This window comes from Salvelinus sp. IW2-2015, unplaced genomic scaffold (assembly GCF_002910315.2).
Source record: "Salvelinus sp. IW2-2015 unplaced genomic scaffold, ASM291031v2 Un_scaffold2072, whole genome shotgun sequence".
NCBI classification, from domain to species: domain Eukaryota; kingdom Metazoa; phylum Chordata; class Actinopteri; order Salmoniformes; family Salmonidae; genus Salvelinus; species Salvelinus sp. IW2-2015.
This window is the reverse complement of record NW_019943414.1, coordinates 43,525-62,065: the sequence shown is the minus strand read 5'-3', so window position 1 is coordinate 62,065 and position 18,541 is coordinate 43,525. Positions and strand designations below refer to the sequence as shown.

Here is an 18,541-nt window from a genome sequence, read left to right as displayed (position 1 = left end):
AGGATATGCTCTTTTTCTCTCTCTCTCTCTCTCTCTCTCTCTCACTCTCTCACTCTCACTCTCTCACTCTCTCGCTCTCTCTCTCTCGCTCGCTCTCTCGCTCGCTCTCTCAGGGATTTATTGGCATGGGAAACGTATATTAACACTGCCAAAGCAAGTGAAATAGATAATATACAAAAGTGAAATAAACAATCTCTCTCTTGATCTTTCTCGCTCCCCATCTCACTCTCACTCTCTCTCTCTTTTTCCCTCTCCTCTCTCTCTCTCTCTTTTTCTTAAAGTCCAAAAGCACAGCCTACATATGATCAATCATTTTTACATGTTATTAATGACGTGGGACACACCAGTCAATATCAGATCAATTCAGGCCACATGAATTAGTCCAAAACCTGCGGCTGGTCAAAAGTAGTGCGCTATATAAGGAATATGGCGCCATTTGGGACACAGCCCTGGAAAATGTCAAGCCTGTTGGATGTCCTTTGTGAAACGAATAACCATTGATCCCCACAGCACTATAAAGCCATGCTAAGTGACCTTGGTTAATTGAGATGACAGAACCATAGTGTAAACAGGCCATGCCAGGAGCTCTCTTCCAATAATTAATAGATTAACAGTGAAGCCTGATTGGCTGATCAGAAATTATACATACCTACAGCCTATTACTATAAGGTATGCTGTATATCGGGTGTGTGCTATACAGCATAAACATGGGACTTACGCAATGACGTGACTAGCATTCATCCCACAAACTGAGGCTGCAACAAGAACTCATCAATGGCATTATTTATCTGAGTGGACAGAGTAGCCTAGTCTACATTCAGACATGAACTCTTGACAGTGAATCATGTGAGAAGGTGATGAGGAGGAGGAGGATGACAATCAATATCTGTATGATATCATCAAATCAGTTACTTGTAATAAAACAAGTCTGAACTTTCAGGGGAAAGGAGTCCAGACTTGACCGGTAGTCAGAGGAGGATGTTGGATGATAATGTGTATCCTAAAGACATAGTGTATGTTCTGCATCACCGTTAAGACGATGCCTCATCATCAGTCATCATCACTAACATGGCAGACAACAAATCTTGTCAAAATAATGAATGAGCAGCAGAAAATCAACTTACCGCTATGCTGACGGTGTCATCAGTTTGGAATGAGGGGATGAATTTGTCTCCACGGATTATTTCGGACTGATTTAGAGGACGGAAGCGACATAGCACCTTTATGTTGCATTCTGCGCTAACATCGGCCATTGTGAGAAAGAAATCGGATGTGCCTCAAAAAAGGCAAAGGGGATTTTTTGGGGAAACCTATAAGTTACTTGTTCCCTTACACTATTTAATCTTATTTATCATATGCATATCAATGCAGACACTCTTTTTTTTAGATGGGCAAGTTGAGCGTTTGCAAGAATGATAATTTCAAGGTTTTGTGCTTGAAATAAGATCCGTTTCGATCAAAATAAAAATGTAAGTTAGGTTATGTAAATGTTGGAGAGTTTGCTTACTTCAAATAGACCAGAAAAAACACATATATGTCACTATAACGTTTCTGCTAATTTGTCCATGCAGTTCTGTAGAATTTAAATGTGAGAGTATTCCCGAGCGGATCCGGCTCCAGACGGTCGGTCAGCTGTTGTAGCGAGAGATGCAGGAGGAGAGATTTTTGAAGCATGGGCTTGCGGAGCGCTTTGCATCACTGGCAGCTCTCTGGTCTTTTATCAAGCACGGGGCGTGGCCTGCACTGATCCAGGCAACGTTATTAAAGTGGTAGCCTATTCGCATCCCTCTCATCAGCACCACTGATGCGCTGAAGATGGAGCGGTTGCCTATGGACAATTGGTGTTTAATAATTTGTATAATAGCCTCATCATGCGAATATGGTTTGACCAGTCAATCGTAGGCCCACATTCGTTAAAAATCGAACATACGTGGTATTACAGTGATTGACAGAGACGTCTATGATAGGTTATTTACAGGACATTTATTAGGCCACTCACACAGTCGAGACTATAGTAATAAACTAGGGAAATATACGTTTTGTTTCAATGTTTTCCCTTTACAAAATGATTCATCCAAACAAAGGCTTTTAGGCTATGGCTATATTCCCTATGTCTATAAATAGACAGACAAGGCAGCCTACTCTGACAATTGTCATGCTGTTCGTTCACATGCTTAGTGGCAACAACCCGAAGGTTTTTACAATGTTTGTACAATTTCACAAAAGCACCATTGCAAGTTTAATCAAGTTTAGGTGACATCTCCAAAGTCTACCAGGTTATGAAACTACAGCGCCGCTCGTCCACGCAAATCTCGCGAGATTGTTATACTCGCCCGCTACTGAACAATCGAGCTGTCAGAATACAGTTGATAACACAAAAAGCAGTTTATGTTAGCGAGTTGTTTGGCTACGGGTGAAAGGATTCCTTTGGTTGTTCATTTAGCTAGCGTTTAAAACGGACTAATAACTTGTCCACAAGGTCCATCGTTATTTCAGGTATATTTGTCACGTCTAACGTTTTGTCTACTCATCCACCGGCCTCGTCCTTGCAACCTCAACAATGGCTGATCCCAAATACGCCAATTTGCCTGGAATCGTAAGTGTCCTGTTAGCTTGCTAGTTAACTTAGCTAGCCAGTGTCTCGTTATAGCTAGCTATCTGTCTCGATAAGATATTTGTAACATGCTCCCTAGCAAAACCACAGGAGCCAGGCTAGCTAGCATTGCTGGCCTGATATCTAGCCAGATAAACTAACCGTATCTATGTTAAGCTAACGCTAGTTAGTTACAGTATCGACACGTTAACTACCTCGCTAGCCTAGTGCATTGAAATGGTCTGCGTTTAACAAACATATTTCAAGCAGTTTTCATCAAGCATATAACCAAACAGGATTTGTTTAACTGCTCATTGTTGTAACTATCTGTGATTATAACTATAGCTATTCTTCCCGACAGCTAATTAGCTAGCCTAGCCTTGTGATTGAATGGGCGTTGGCCAGCTAACGTTAACTAGTTATCTTGATAACATTTCCTGAGAGTGGTTGGGTGGTTCCACTCATTGGGTATTATACAATTGACAACCACAACTAATACGGAAACGTATTTTGTTGTTCTTAATGTGTGTAAGACTGAGTGACTTGACAAAAAGTATAATCCTCTGAGAAGGCTAAGTGTATCTGTCGTTTCATTCTGCACTAGCAAGTAGCCAGCTATGTCCATGTCATTTTGCTGTTATAGAATACGAGTCGTTGTCTTCCACAGGCGTCCAACGAGCCAGATGTGTATGAGACCAGTGACCTGCCAGAAGATGATCAGGCCCAGTTTGAGTCGGTGAGTGAAACATGGAGGGGTGGAGGAGAGAAGGGAGGGAGTGTTTGGGGGGGGGGAAACAAAAAAAAGTTTGCTGCTGCCTCTTGATCCCAAAACACCAGTCTGTTGCCGATGTGGCTGAGCGTCACATCCTCTCTGAAAACCACTGTGTGATCCAGAGTAGCCCAAGATGTACTCTTAAGGAGCCTACCATTATTCCTTAAAAGGACCTTTTTTTTTAAAAGGACATTTTCAGATGTTGACTGGCTCTGGCAGCTAAAACAGCCAAATACTCCATCTAAACCAGCATCAATTCTCAATTGCGATACAGTTTTGGAAACATAAAGCCCTTTACTTTCATATCACATCAAAAATAATTTCATAAATGCAAAATATAAACTTACTGTGCACTGTTTTAAGTGGCTTTAATCACAGTTGCAGCTGACAGTATTTTTCCATTGACAACACATTTCTGACTTCTTCCGTTACACACTGGTGTTAGGAGCATGTCAAATACCTTATTAGCTCAGTTGGTCCCTCTGTCTTCTGTAAACACGCACTGTATAACATGGAGATATGACTGTGTGGGAACACTAACCTTATTATTTATTACTGCACCTGTACATAGCCCATCTATAATTTAGCCCAAACAACTACCTCTTCCCCTACTGTATTTATTTATTTTGCTCCTTTGCACCCCATTATTTCTATTTCTACTTTGCACATTCTTCCACTGCAAATCTACCATTCCAGTGTTTTACTTGCTATATTGTATTTACTTTCCCACCATGGCCTTTTTTTGCCTTTTACCTCCCTTACCTCACCTCATTTGCTCACATTGTATATAGACTTATTTTTCTACTGTATTATTGACTGTATGTTTGTTTTACTCCATGTGTAACTCTGTTTGTTTTGTATTGTGTCGAACTGCTTTGCTTATATCTTGCCAGGTCGCATATGTAAATGAGAACTTGTTCTCAACTAGCCTACCTGGTTAAATAAAGGTGAAATATTTTTTATTTATTTAACTAGGCAAGTCCAAATTAACAACATTCTTATTTACAATGACGGACCCTAACGATGCCGGGCCAATTGTGCGCCGCCCTATGGACTCCCAATTACGGTCCGGTTGTGATGCAGCCTGTAATCTAACCAGGCCTGTAGTGACGCCTCTAGCACTGAGATGCAGTGACTAAGTCGCTGTGCCACTTGGAGCCCAACACGCAACCTGCTGATATGGAAGACAAGGTCCTTTTGCTTCCCAAACTGTACCGTAAGCGATGCGTGTTAATGTTCAGACCAGGCGTCGGGGCTCCTTAACAAAACTCCTGTACGGGAAGACACCTTCGTCCAATGGCTCTTGTGTTGTAATGGAACTGAACTGAGTGCTGATAAGGCTTGACTCCATAGATGCAGATCAAAGGACTTGATTGATTTGCATCTCTGGATCATCGTGCTGTGTATCATGGATCAAACTGTGAAAGTAGATTACCTACCAGTGACACCACCAATCCTAATAACGTTTTTTCCCTCCCTCCTTCCCTCTGTTCGGTCTTCGTTTTCCCTCCCATGTTCCCCTCCCTCCCTCTGTCCGGTTCGTTTCTCTCCTGCCCGCCCTCCCTCCCTCCCTCCTCCCTCCCTCCCCACCCCTCCCTCCCACCCCTCCCCTCCTCTCCCCACCCCTCCCCTCTCTCCCCACCCCTCTCTCCCCACCCTCCCTCCTTGGGACGCTAGTGTGTGTACAAGTTAAGAGGTTATTTTTCTCTCAGTACATATAGTGGAGTTCATTGCATGGGTTTGTAAAATCCTTCCTGTCCCGTTCCCCTCTCTTCAAATTGTGTTGACATGACTATCTGCCTCACATTGGATGTAGTGATGATGATGTGCCCCATTGCTGCTCTGTGATGTGATGAAGTGTTAGGATCCCTTGTTTCACCTGTTGCAAATGTAGCAGCACTATCACCTGACAAGACATTTTTTAGTTGCGTCATAATCATCCTTCCCACATACACTTGTAGCACAACTCAAAGGATATTGTAATCTACATGTGGTCTGTCTCTCTTTGTGTCTCTGTCTTCTCTGTGTAAACTCTGTCTCTCCTGTGGTTCGTGTCTGTCTGTCTGTCTCACTGTCTGTGTGGTGTGTGGTCTGTCCTGTCCTCTGGTGTGGTGGTCTGGTGTCTATGTCTCTCTGTGTGTGTTCTGTGTGTGTGTGTTGTGTGTCTGTTTCTGTCATGCTGAGTCTGTCTCTCTGTGTGTGCTGTTGTGTCTCTCCTCGCTCTGTGTGTCTCTTCTGTCTCGCTCTTGTCTTTCTCTGTGTGTGCTGTCTGCTGTCTCTGTCTGTCTGTCTGTCTGTCTGTGCTGCTCTGTCTGTCTGTCTGTCTGTCTGTCTCTGTCTGTCTGTCTCTCTTGTCTCTCTGTGTGTCTCTGTCTCTCTCTGTCTGTTTGTGTGTCTGTCTGTCTGCATGTCTGTCTCTCTCTGTGTGTGTAGCTGTCGTCTGTCCTCTGTGTGTGTGTCTCTCTGTGTGTTCTCTGCTGTGTGTCTCTGTGTGGTGTGTCTGTTCCTCCTTCTGTGGTGTCTCTCTGTCTCTCTGTGTGTGTGTGTCTCTGTCTCTCTCTGTCTGTGTGTGTGTCCTCTCTGTCTCTGTGTGTGTGTGTGTGTGTGTCTCTCTGTTCTGGTGGGATGCTGTGTTGGTCCTTCTTTCTTGTGTGTGTGTGTCTCTGTGTGCTGTGGTACTCCTGTGTGTCTCTCTGGTGTGTCTACTGTCGTGTGTGTGTCTGGTCTTCTCTGTGTGTCTATCTGCTCTCTCTGTAGTGTGTTGTCTCTGTCTCTCTCTGTCTGTGTGGAATGACCTATGTCGTCTGTCTGTCTCGCGGTGTCTGGCTTCTCCTTGATGTGGTGTGTGTCTTGTCTCTCGCTCGTCTGTCTGTCTTCGCATCTCTCTTGTCTTTGCTCTGATGGGTGTGTTGTGTTTTCTTCTTTTTTGGTTTTTCGTCTCTCTCTGTGTCTGTCTCTGTGTGTGTATATGTCTGTCTGTCTCTGTGTGTGTGTATGTATGTCTGTCTGTCTCTGTGTTATGTCTGTCTGTCTGTCTCTTGTGTGTATTGGTCTGGTCTGTCTCTGCGTGTGTGTCTGTCTGTCTTCGTGCGTGCTGTGTCTGTCTGGTCTCGGCGTGTGTGTCTGTCTGTCTCGGCGTGTGGTGTCTGTCTGTCTGCGTCGATTGTGTCTGTCTGTCTCGGCGTGTGTGTCTGTCTGTCTCGGCGTGTGTGTCTGTCTGTCTCGGCGTGTGTGTCTGTCTGTCTCGGCGTGTGTGTCTGTCTGTCTGCGTGTCGTCGGTGTGTCTGTCTGTCTCGGCGTTGTGTGTCTGTCTGTCTCGGCGTGTGTGTCTGTCTGTTCGTCTGTGATCTGTCGCTCGGCGTGTTGTGTCTGTCTTGTCTCTGCTGTGTGTCTGTCTGTCTCTGCGTGTGTGTCTGTCTGCTCTGCGTGTGTGTCTGTCTCTGCGTGGTTGTGTCTTGTCTTGCGTGTTGTGTCTGTCTCGGCGTGTGTGTCTGTCTGTCTCGGCGTGTGTGTCTGTCTGTCTCGGCGTGGTGTGTCTGTCTGTCTCGGCGGTTGTCTGTCGTCTCGGCGCGTTGCTTGTGTTGTTCTGTCTCGCGTGTCTGTCTGTCTGCTCGCTGTCTGTCTGTCTTTCGTGTGTGTGTGTGTGTGTCTGCTCTGCGTGCGTGTGGTGTGTGTTGTCTGTCTCTGCGTTGTTGTGTGTGTGGTCTGTCTCTTGCGGTGTGTGTGTGTCTGTCTCTGCGTGTGTGTGTGTGTCTTGTCTCTGCGGTGTGTGTGTGATCTGTGTCTGTCTCTGCGTGTGTGTGTGTGTGTGTGTCTCGCTGCGTGTGTGTGTGTGTGTTGTCTGTCTGTCTGTCTTATTCTGTCTTGCTCTGTCTCTGTTGTCTCTTTCTCTTTTTCTCTGTCTTCTCTTTTTCTCTGTCTCTCTTTTCTCTTTTTCTCTGTGTGTCTGTGTCTCTCTCTCTCTCTGTAACTTAACAGCAGCCCACTAACTATGCTATCTTTACTAACTCTACTCTAGCTACTGGTATACATGTTAACAGAAGCTTACTAACTAACTAGCTATCTTTACTAACTCTACTCTAGCTACTGGTGTACATGTTAACAGAAGCTTACTAACTAACAATCTTTACTAACTCTACTTTGCTAGCAGTACAAACACTGGGATCAATACTGCAACACACCTTGACATTCACAATATTTTATTTAGCACCTTGTATGTCTCATCAAATCAGTTCTCAGCTGTCTTCTTTCCTACCATCTCACTCAGAAATGGGTTTTCCTCTGCCAATCCCCTCGTTCCACACACTACACAATGCTAACAATACCAGATAATTAGACGAGAGGCTAGAGTTAAGAGCTCAGGGCCTATCATACAAAGGATATCAGCTATTTACAATATATTCAGTCACACACTGGATATAAAAGGCATATTTTAGGCCTACCCACCTGTGTGTATAATATTGCTATGTGATGTCAACAGTTGCTGTTGATGCATCACCATAGACCAGGGGTGTCAAACTCATTTTGCCTCGGGGTCCGAATTCGCTTTTCAATGAGGTCCGGAGGGCTGCACTGAAAATTAGCTATATTTCCTCGCTGTGAAAAAATTGCCTAAAGACGATGGGTCCGAGAGGGAAAGAACAGAGCCGTCGTAAAGATCAGAGAGTCAGTCTCATAGTGAATGTCTCCAGTTTCAGCAGCAGTCTGCCTCAGAACACAGGACTCGTTCATCTCCCCTGGCAGGCTGCTGCTGTGCATGGCATGTGATAACCACATTAATCTGTTTCTCTTTCTCCCTCCCCTCTTTGTCTCCCTGTGCTCTTTCTCTAACTCCCCTTGGGAACCCAAGGAGCTGGTAAGAGCTTCACTGACTAACAGACTGACTCCCTTCCTACTCCTAACATGTCTTGACTGTCTGTCTTGACTGTCTGTCTTGACTGTCTGTCTGTACTGTCTGTGTCAGTGGTTATTGATTGATCCCATTTTGATTTAATGTGAATAAATCATTTAGGAGCTTAGACACATTGATGCCATCATCCCTCACCCTAGTGCACAGTTCCCTGAGGCTAGTCAGAATGATGCTCTTCTCACAATCACTGATTTTAAGGGAATCTGTTTCCTCAAATGAGCAGATGGAGAAAGCCATAGATGTATAATTGACTGAAACAGCTAACTAACTAGCTCATAGAGATGATGTAGAAGTCACAGGACCGGAGAAACTCTGAAACTCTAATTTATATAATATATATCTCTCTATAGCATCTTCCATCAGTCAGCTGTGCAAGAGGGAGGTAACTTTCTCATGTAGAGCAGTGATTGGTCCCTAACTCCCAGGTCTTCTGGTAACTAGGCAATGCTGACTTTTCATTCACATTGTGTTGTCACAATACACCCCCTTTACACAGTCAGTGGTGTTTTCCGTTTCATTGGTCACTAAAGAGCTCATTTCAAGAGAATTCATTGTGGATTCTGCGGAACCATTGGGTGCTCAAGATTCTGATTTTTTTCTTTTTTTTTCTTTCTTGATCGAATATTAAATCAACTGTCTGTGTTTTCCCTCTTGGAATAGACCCCCCCCCCCTCACTTCCTGATTACAGATCCATTTCAATCTGTGTGTTCTGGTGTTAGTGAGTTGGTGTTGGTTGGCGTCTCACATGGGCCCTCTCTCACACTGTAGATGAAGTTGATGTCTCACTCATTGGATTGTATCTAATTGACCGATTTTAACAACGTCTACTGTGTGAGAGAGTTTGTACACTGAGCCATACAGGTATTCCTCTGATATATATATATATATATATATATAAGGGACTAGGTTCCCAGGTTGTATTGAATCAGCCAGTGTGACAGATAACCCATGGAGAGAGAAGATTGGCACAAATCCCCATCAATCATCAAATCTGATCTCCTTTGGAACCATTTTGGCCTACGTAAACGTTCAGCTCTTTCATTTCCAATCCATTTGTCCTAGTTTTGACCCAAGTCTCCTGTGGTGTCTCATTTATTCTGGATGTCTCTAACAGGAAGAGCTGTGCAGTGACAGTGTGGAGAGGATCGTGGTCAACCCCAACGCAGCCTACGACAAGTTCAAGGACAAGAGGGTCAACACTAAAGGCCTCGGTTAGTATACCTTCAAACAGCTGTCGGGGCTGGGCTGTATCTCAGCGAGTAGGGGCTGGGCTGTATCTCAGCAAGTAGGGGCTGGGCTGTATCTCTTCCTTCTCAACCATATTGGAGGAGAAGGTCCAAGGTCTCTCTGCTCAGACCTTATCCAGTGCATGAGGTGGGGAAGAGAGGATGCACGGAGTTGAGAAAGCACAGGAGTTCATCCTTGACTCAAATTAAATGTATTTATAAAGCCTTTTTTACATTAGCAGATGACCATGTGACCTCACCAGGAGGAACTCTGGGACTTTCCCCTGGTCATGTCGTCACGTCATGTAGCCCTAGACATGAGCCGTTTCCTGAATTGGTTACAAACTAGAGATGAAACGGTTATGAACATTTCATATCACGATTATAGTGACCAAAATGATCACGGTGATCAGTATTGTCGCGGTATTGTTAAAATGTGCTGGACATGTTCAAGAAGTACTGACACACTGAAATCATTTCACCAAGTTTTATATTGAAAACCAACAAGCAACAAATACAATTAGCAGCACTATGCACTTTTCTGTGTGCCCGAAACATTAAAATAATAACATTTAACATTAAAATAATAACATTTAACATTAAAATAATAACATTTAACATTAAAGGTGGCACCATGTGGACATGAGAGGTAAAAGTTTCCCTTGTGCAGGTTTAAATGAACACAACCTTAAGTAAGCAAATCAATTGTGCATATAAAACCATCACAAGTAAAGCAATGTGCATGTAAGAACAATACAACCATATGTAAACACATCCAATGTGTAGTTGTTGACGTTAAAATAACACAAAATATGTAAACAAATCAAATTAACAGCACTGATTGATGTAATTGTTCTGCTCCTTCATAAGAAACAAGGTGGCGCTGGCTGGTAGTGCTCTAAACATCCTGTATGTTCCGGTTCTCTTTCCTTCATAAAAAACCAGCGTGCCTGCTGGCGATATGGAAACCTAAACATCCTGTAAATAAATATGTCAAGGCGTTACTCTAGTCCGGTCAGGTAAAGAAACTCAGGTGGCAAATGCGTGCTAAAACTGATAAACATCTGTAGTCCGTGTCTCTCGCGATTCAATAAAGAAACGCAGTTGCTGCTGTGCCTAACTCTGTACATGTCACGTGCTTCTGGCTTCCTTCATAAGAAACCAGCGTGCTCTGACTACAGAGAATCAGATGAAGATAATACTAAGACAAAAAGGTAAAAATGAGTACACATATCACACAAGCGACATAACAATCCTGCTATGTCCGTTCTACGTCCGGGTATCAATAAAGATAACCAAAGTGATACTGCTAAGCCGTGAGTGAGCGCTGGTCTAAACATCCTGTATGTATGGTCTCTCCTTCAACATCCTGTATGTCCGTTCTCTCCTTCATAAAGAAACAAGGTGCTGCTGGTCTAACATCCTGTATGTATGTTCTCTCCTTCATAAAGAAACCAGGTGCTTGCTGGAAATAGTCGATGCAGACAGTTCTGCTCCTAACATCTCTGTATGTCTGTTCTCTCCTTCAAAAGAACAGGTGCTGCTGGTCATAAGTGTTGCTGATGCCTAACATCCTGTATGTCTGTTCTCTCCTTCATAAAGAAACCAGGTGCTGCTGCCTAATCCATCTGTATTCCGTTCTCTCCTTCATAAAGAAACCAGGTGCTGCTGGCTAACATCCTGTATGTCTGTTCTCTCCTTCATAAAGAAACCAGTGTGCTGCGTCTATCATCCTGTATGTCCGTTCTCTCCTTCATAAAGAAACCAGGTGCTGCTGTCTATCATCCTGTATGTCCGTTCTCTCCTTCATAAAGAAACCAGGTGCTTGCTGGTCAATCTCTGTATGTCCGTTCTCTCTCCTTCATAAAGAAAACCAGGTGCTGCTGGTCTAACATCCTGTATGTCTGTTCTTCTGCCTATAAAAGAAACCGGTGCTGCTGGTCTAACATCCTGTATGTCCGTTCTCTCCTTCATAAAGAAACCAGGTGCTGGCTGGCTCTAACATCCTGTATGTCTGTTTCTTCCTACATAAAGTTTCAAACAATATAAAAATAAAACCCTATATCATAATCATCGAAACTAAGGTGCTGAAACTGAGGCAGCATTCTAACAATCGCTGAAGTAATGTTCTGCTTCTCCTTGCCTTCATAAAAAGTAAAAACACAAGGTGAACTAGAAACTGAGAAAGTTAAGTTAGATGGCCTAACATTCCTGTTATGATCTGTTTTGTGCGTGTCTCAATCCATAAAAAAAATATAACCAGATGACTGGCTGGCGTCTGTAATCAATCACTGTATGTCCGCTATCTCAACCTTCTAAAAAGACAACCAGGTGTCTGAATACAACAATCGTCTAAGACACTACACACCTGATCATGATACCTGTTAACAATCTCCAATGTCAAAAGAAAACCAGTAACATAGATGATGCTGATGGCTCTTAAGATAACATGAACAATCCGATGTTATGTCCGGTCCTTCCTCTACTCATCGATTAAAAAGTAGATACCAGGCTGAGCTGACTAGGTTCTTAACATCCTCGTATATTAGTTCTCTGCTCTTCTAAACGAAGACTCAGTGTGCTGCTGGTTCTTAACATGGCCTTGAATAATGTTGGCATCCTTCTGCATTCACCTTGTAGATGTGAATGTAAAAATAAGTCTAGTCTGACCTGAGGAAGGGGGGCCAGTGTAACTCTTGCTCATATTTACTTTGTCCAGATGGCGTTTTGATTTTAACAAGTTAAGTGTATCTGCGAGGCGGCAGACAATGTGCACTGCAACTACTTCTCTGACTGATGGCACGTTGGCTTGCGAATGCTTACATATAGCTCAAGTTCTGTATAACACCTGGGAAAGGATGTAAAGTGCCAGCTCTGATGCCTCACCTCCACCACACCAGTGGAATCCTCGTCTGCTGCGAAAATGGAATGAATACTAGGTAGAAGGACACGGCAGACTCTTAGAGTAACATCTTCTTTCACTCTTTGTCTCTTCTGGGCTGAGCGTTGGGAAGGTAATTAGCACCCTCTTCATCGCTCTGCTGCCTGCCTGTTGAAACGGGATATAATGAATAAATTTATTCACCTCTAGCATGCAAACCATCGAGCCGTTTCAACCTATCCCTGCATGCCGATCTTGTTAGGAACATCTTGGTGTGAGGTATCCCCTGTGGTCGCTTGGTATATACTCCCAGTCTCGTTGGTAGATTTGACTTGTGCAGCTGTCAAGCTTTCAAGGCCTCCTGGAACAGCTGTCAGCTTCAAGGCCTCCTGGAACAGCTCCAGCTTCAAGGCCTCCTGGACACAGCTGTCAGCTTCAAGGCCTCCTGGACACAGCTGTCAGCTTCAAGGCCTCCTGGATACAGCTGGCAGCTTCAAGGCCTCCTGGACACAGCTGGCAGCTTCAAGGCCTCCCGGACACAGCTGTCAGCTTCAAGGCCTCCTGGATACAGCTGTCAGCTTCAAGGCCTCCTGGATACAGCTGGCAGCTTCAAGGCCTCCTGGATACAGCTGTCAGCTTCAAGGCCTCCCGGACACAGCTGGCAGCGTCAAGGCCTCCTGGACACAGCTGTCAGCTTCAAGGCCTCCTGGACACAGCTGTCAGCGTCAACTTTTGCAGCCTCGGATTCATCTAAAAAGCTTATGTTGAAGTGGGGGGTCAATGATACAAGCCATGTGCATGACTCTCTGTGTATCTGTTGTTAAGGTCTTCTCTCATTACCCTTTTCATCTCCTTGGTCAGGGATTGGCTCCGTATCCTTTTCCACCAGAACATCACAGGTGATGTAGTCCAGGACCGGCTTGATGGCTGACAGTGTCTCTGAGGCAAGTGTATCTGTAAACTTGCTCACAGGTTCAAGGAGCTCAGAGGTTCAAGGAGCTCAGAGGTTCCATGACACTTATGTTGGCATCCTTGGGGCATCAGATGCCATGTTCCTCTTTCTCCAGCCAGAGTCGCACAGACTGGCTGCTGTTGGCTGAGGAAACGCTCAAGCATCTTGTGTGTAGATCCACATCGGGTCACCACATCATGGATCAGAGCCTTCTGTGGCATGTTGAGGGCAGCTCGCTTTTTCTCTCCAGTTCTCTCCTTCTCTTCCAGCTCCGTGAGAAGCCTTGGACCAGATGACGGCAGGCCTTGACTGCTGTGTCAACTCTCTGAATTTTCAGAGCCTTTGAGATGGACAGGTTCAAAGGATGGTCAAAGCACCCAAGCCACAGATCTGGGAACTTTTCTAAAGCCTTGATCATGTTTGTTGTGTTGTCTGTGGTTACACAGACCAGGTCTTTCTTGTTGATCCCCCCACTCTTCCAGCATATTCTCAAAAACCTCTCTGTTGTGAGCCGAGTGATCTTCTGGGAAGAACTGTGTTTCCAGGCAGTTTGATTCCAGTTGCCAGTCTGGGGTGAGGTAATGGATAGTGAAGCTGATGTAGGGTTGACCACCCCAGGGGTCCAGGGGCCAGTCTGGGGTGAGGTAATGGATAGTGAAGCTGATGTAGGGTTGACCACCCCAGGGGTCCAGTTGCCAGTCTGGGGTGAGGTAATGGATAGTGAAGCTGACCAGCTTTCACCGGTACAGAGGTCAGTAGTTGCAGCAAACCATGTGCCTTGAGACAAACTTTTTCCAACATCAGCTTTAACCTGGTTGTACAGGTTTGGGCTTTCAGTCTTGGAAAATAATGTCTGTGATGTCACTTTGTAGTGAGGCACGGCAACCTTCATCAGCCTCAGAAAGCCAGGCCTCTCAACAATATGAAATGGCATCATGTCCTTTGCAGTGTAATATGAAAGGCCTGCAGTGAGGTCTTGAGCATGTGTTGATGTGGGTACATAAGCAGCCTGCCTTTTTTAAATGCTTGCTGGAGTGTCTGTGTCACAACTGTAGATGAGGAGGGACCAGTAGCATAGGGTTTGCCTGCTGCACGCCCACTCTGTAAACAAGGGAATAGCAAATGTATTATTATTATCACACACACTATCTTCTGTGTTGCATTTGAGTGTATGCAATGACCCTATGCACAATTTACATAAATACAAATGAGTCTTAAGAAGACAGTGATAGTAATTACAATGAACCCAACAATTGACATACAGGAAGGAGTCTTGTATAGGAGTCTATAGTGTTTCTCCTGTTGGAACACTTTTACAACCAAGTCGACTGACGGATTTTAAATGAACAAAATATGTTGGTTGGGTGACTAAACTACATAACAGGTTATCGTGTGCAATGGTAGGCTGGGGACACACACAATTTTTAACAACGCTTTTTTCTGATAAAAAAAATAGTTCATTGCATTCGCCGTGGAGCCCAGTTTCATAATAGGACCATATTTCCCAGCTGCTTGCCGTAGTTTTGAAGTAATCATGAAAAAACAGGCCTTATTTTAGGGTATTTTTCACCCTGCCAGCTCCTATTAGTTCTACTGAGCACCGTGGGACCAACTCGCCTTCTGAACGTTATCTTCCCAGCTTATTGTTCTATGTCACAATGCCTGTTTCGCTAGGCAACGAGACCGGCTCACTTTGTTTAAATGTAAACAACAACAATTACTCATGGAACTCTGAGGTCGTCCCATTGTTTCCTATATAGGGGAAAATATAGGCAAGTCTGTCTATTTCGCCAAATATTTTGCACTGTGTATATTTAGATTTTTTCCCCCAAGTCAGATACCATTTTAATTGTGAGAATCTCCTCTTTTTAATTCTGTGAGTCTGGGCAGCGAGCTCGGTTGTCATTAAATGCTAGCCCCAAAATATTTTTTGTTCTTGGAACGCTGAGCTCCCCCCATTTGTTTTCCTATGGAGAGGCATCCCTGTCTATTTTGCCAAATACCTCACAATGTGTATATTCAAGTCAGGCACCATTTTAATCAGGAGAATCTCCTCTTTGTAATTCTGTGAGTCTGGGCAGCGAGCTCGTTTGTCATCAATCACTAGACCAGAAATAGTTTGTTTTCATTTTTTCCCCCTACTTTGTCATTACGCAGACATAAATACAGTTGACACCATCGATGTGCAGATGTTACTTTGTACACAAGTCGTTTTTTTCCCCAGTTTCGTCTGACGAACAGATTGTATTGGTAAAATAAAAAGGGATACATTTGTTTGTGCCTTTTTAGGCTAAATGGAATTCTAAGCATCACTCCAGTCCAAACAGGCTCTGCAAACGTTCCATTCCATTCATTTGCTATGGGCTCGCGCTCGTGTTCCAGCTTAGCCAATGTTCTTTTGCTGTTTTTCAGCCTTAGGTGAATGTTGAATGGTGCTATTGTCCAGCCTAGCAATGGGTGAATAGAGTCTGAAGACACATACAGCAGCAGAACAACATGTGTTTTTATAAGAGTAGGTAACACTGAAAGATTCAGTTTACATTATTGACAATCTATTATCAAGTTAGACAGACAACCATGACATTTTCCACCATTCCGAAGTCCCTGCATCATGCTTTGAGCTAGAAGTTAACTTACCTTGCATTCACTATAAAGTAGTGGGTGGTAGTCACGAAGATGACTCAAGAGATTTTGAATTGTTGCCCCCTTTCGCTGCGATTTTAAAATAGAATATGTTGCATGTTCTGCAGACAAGGTGACCATCTTCGATTTTAAGTTTCCCTCAGCACTCTTGTAAAACCCAAAATACGACCACACTTCAGATTTGGTCCTCTTAAAAGGCTGAAAAATCTCCCGAGCGTTGTCACTCCCTCCCGCCATGTTTTCAGACAAAACAAAACCCACGTTGCATGCTCCGCCTGCGTCAGACTGTCGCTAACTTTGGTTGATGCTGGATGGTAATTTCCCGTTTTTCAAACCGCGGTAATCAAACACGGTTTTAATGATAATTAACATTTGAAACGGTAATAATAACCGTCGGGAATTTTACCGTGGTTTATCGTGAAACCGGTAACCGTTTCATCCCTATTACAAAAACCATCATTTAATATTCTTGTCTTTCCTCTAATGAATCTGTGTTTTCTCTCCCAGACTTCTCAGATCGTATCAGTAAGAACAAAAGAGTGGGCTATGAGTCGGGAGAATATGAGATTGTGAGTAGATGCTGCAATATTTCATATTGATTATTGTTCTATAAATAGTACCATTTGATTCTGTTGCGACACATAACCCATCTCTGTGAAATCCATCACAAGACCTTTTACTTGTCCATTTGAATCTTGTGGATAATGATTCAGCTGTCTATTTGAATCATGTGGATAATGATTCAGCTGTCTATTTGAATCATGTGGATAATGATTCAGCTGTCTAATTTGATCTGTGGATAATGATTCAGCTGTCTATTTGAATCTTGTGGATAATGATTCAGCTGTCTATTTGAATCTTGTGGATAATGATTCAGCTGTCTATTTGAATCATGTGGATAATGATTCGGCTGTCTATTTGAATCTTGTGGATAATGATTCGGCTGTCTATTTGAATCTTGTGGATAATGATTCGGCTGTCTGTTCTGACGCTTCAGTGTATTGTCTGAATGTTAACTCTGTTTTCCTCCTCTCTCTCCATGCCTGTCTAGTTGGCGGAGGGCTGTGGGGTGAAGGAAACCCCCCAGCAGAAGTACCAGCGGCTGGTTAATGAGATCCAGGAGCTCAGTCAGGAGGTGGAGACCATCCAGGTAAAACCCCTAAACCACCCAGGTATAACCCCTACACCACCCAGGTATAACCCCTAAACCACCCAGGTATAACCCCTAAACCACCCAGGTATAACCCCTAAACCACCCAGGTATAACCCCTAAACCACCCAGGCATAACCCCTAAACCACCCAGGCATAACCCCTAAACCACCCAGGTATAACCCCTAAACCACCCAGGTATAACCCCTACACCCTAGACCACCCAGGTATAACCCCTACACCCAGGACCACCCATGTCAGACAAATACTCCCAAAGCCCTAACGTTAGGCCCCTAGCCCTTACACCCTTAACGTTAAGCCCCTAGCCCTTACACCCTAACGTTAGCCCCTAGCCCTTACCCCTAACGTTAGGCCCCTAGCCCTTACGCCCTAACGTTAGGCCCCTAGCCCTTACGCCCTAACGTTAGGCCCCTAGCCCCTTACGCCCTAACGTTAGGCCCCTAGCCCTTACGCCCTAACGTTAGGCCCTAGCCCTTACGCCCTAACGTTAGGCCCCTAGCCGTTACACCCTAACGTTAGCCCCCTAGCCCTTACACCCTAACGTTAGCCCCCTAGCCCTTACACCCTAACGTTAGGCCCCTAGCCCTTACACTCTAACGTTAGGCCCCTAGCCCTTTACGCCCCTAACGTTTAGGCCCCTAGCCCTTACGCCCTAACGTTAGGCCCCTAGCCCTTACGCCCTAACGTTAGCCCCCTAGCCCTTACGCCCTAACGTTAGCCCCCCTAGCCCTTACGCCCTAACGTTAGGGCCCCTAGCCCTTACGCCCTAACGTTAGCCCCCCTAGCCCTTACGCCCTAAACGTTAGGCCCCTAGCCGTTACGCCCTAACGTTAGGCCCCTAGCCCTTACGCCCTAACGTTAGGCCCCCTAAGCCCTACGCCCTAACGTTAGGCCCTAGCCCTTACGCCCTAACGTGTAGGCCCCTAGCCCTTACGCCCTAACGTTAGGCCCCTAGCCCTTACGCCCTAACGTTAGGCCCTAGCCCTTACGCCCTAACGTTAGGCCCCTAGCCCTTACGCCCCTAACGTTAGGCCCCTAGCCCTTACGCCCTAACGTAGGCCCCTAGCCCTTACGCCCTAACGTTAGCCCCTAGCCCTACGCCCTAACGTTAGGCCCCTAGCCCTTACGCCCTAACGTTAGGCGCCCTAGCCCTTACGGCCCCTAGCCCCCCCCCGCCCCATCTACGTTGGCACCCACCTACGCCTTACGTCCACCACGTCCCAAGTTGGTCCCCTGACGCTTCCTACGCCCTAACGTTAGGCCCCCTAGCCCTTACGCCCTAACGTTTAAGCCCCCTAGCCCTTACGCCCTAACGTTAGGCCCCCTAGCCCTTACGCCCTAACGTTAGGCCCTAGCCCTTACGCCCTAACCGTTAGGCCCCTAGCCCTTACGC

At 45.0% G+C, this 18,541-nt stretch overlaps 1 protein-coding gene across 1 annotated transcript in view; it reads left to right on the top strand.

Annotated features, from left to right (window-relative positions):
* Positions 1-2,299: 2,299 nt before the first annotated feature.
* The window catches only part of LOC112072893 (dynactin subunit 2), a 33,467-nt gene continuing 17,225 nt past the window's right edge, over positions 2,300-18,541 (top strand). Inside the window, exons 1-5 of the mRNA XM_070439959.1 lie at positions 2,300-2,596; positions 3,261-3,329; positions 9,390-9,486; positions 16,485-16,546; positions 17,029-17,127. Of these exons, the coding sequence (XP_070296060.1) occupies positions 2,561-2,596; positions 3,261-3,329; positions 9,390-9,486; positions 16,485-16,546; positions 17,029-17,127 (363 nt within the window). The 5' untranslated portion in view covers positions 2,300-2,560. The remainder of the gene's footprint in view (positions 2,597-3,260; positions 3,330-9,389; positions 9,487-16,484; positions 16,547-17,028; positions 17,128-18,541) is intronic.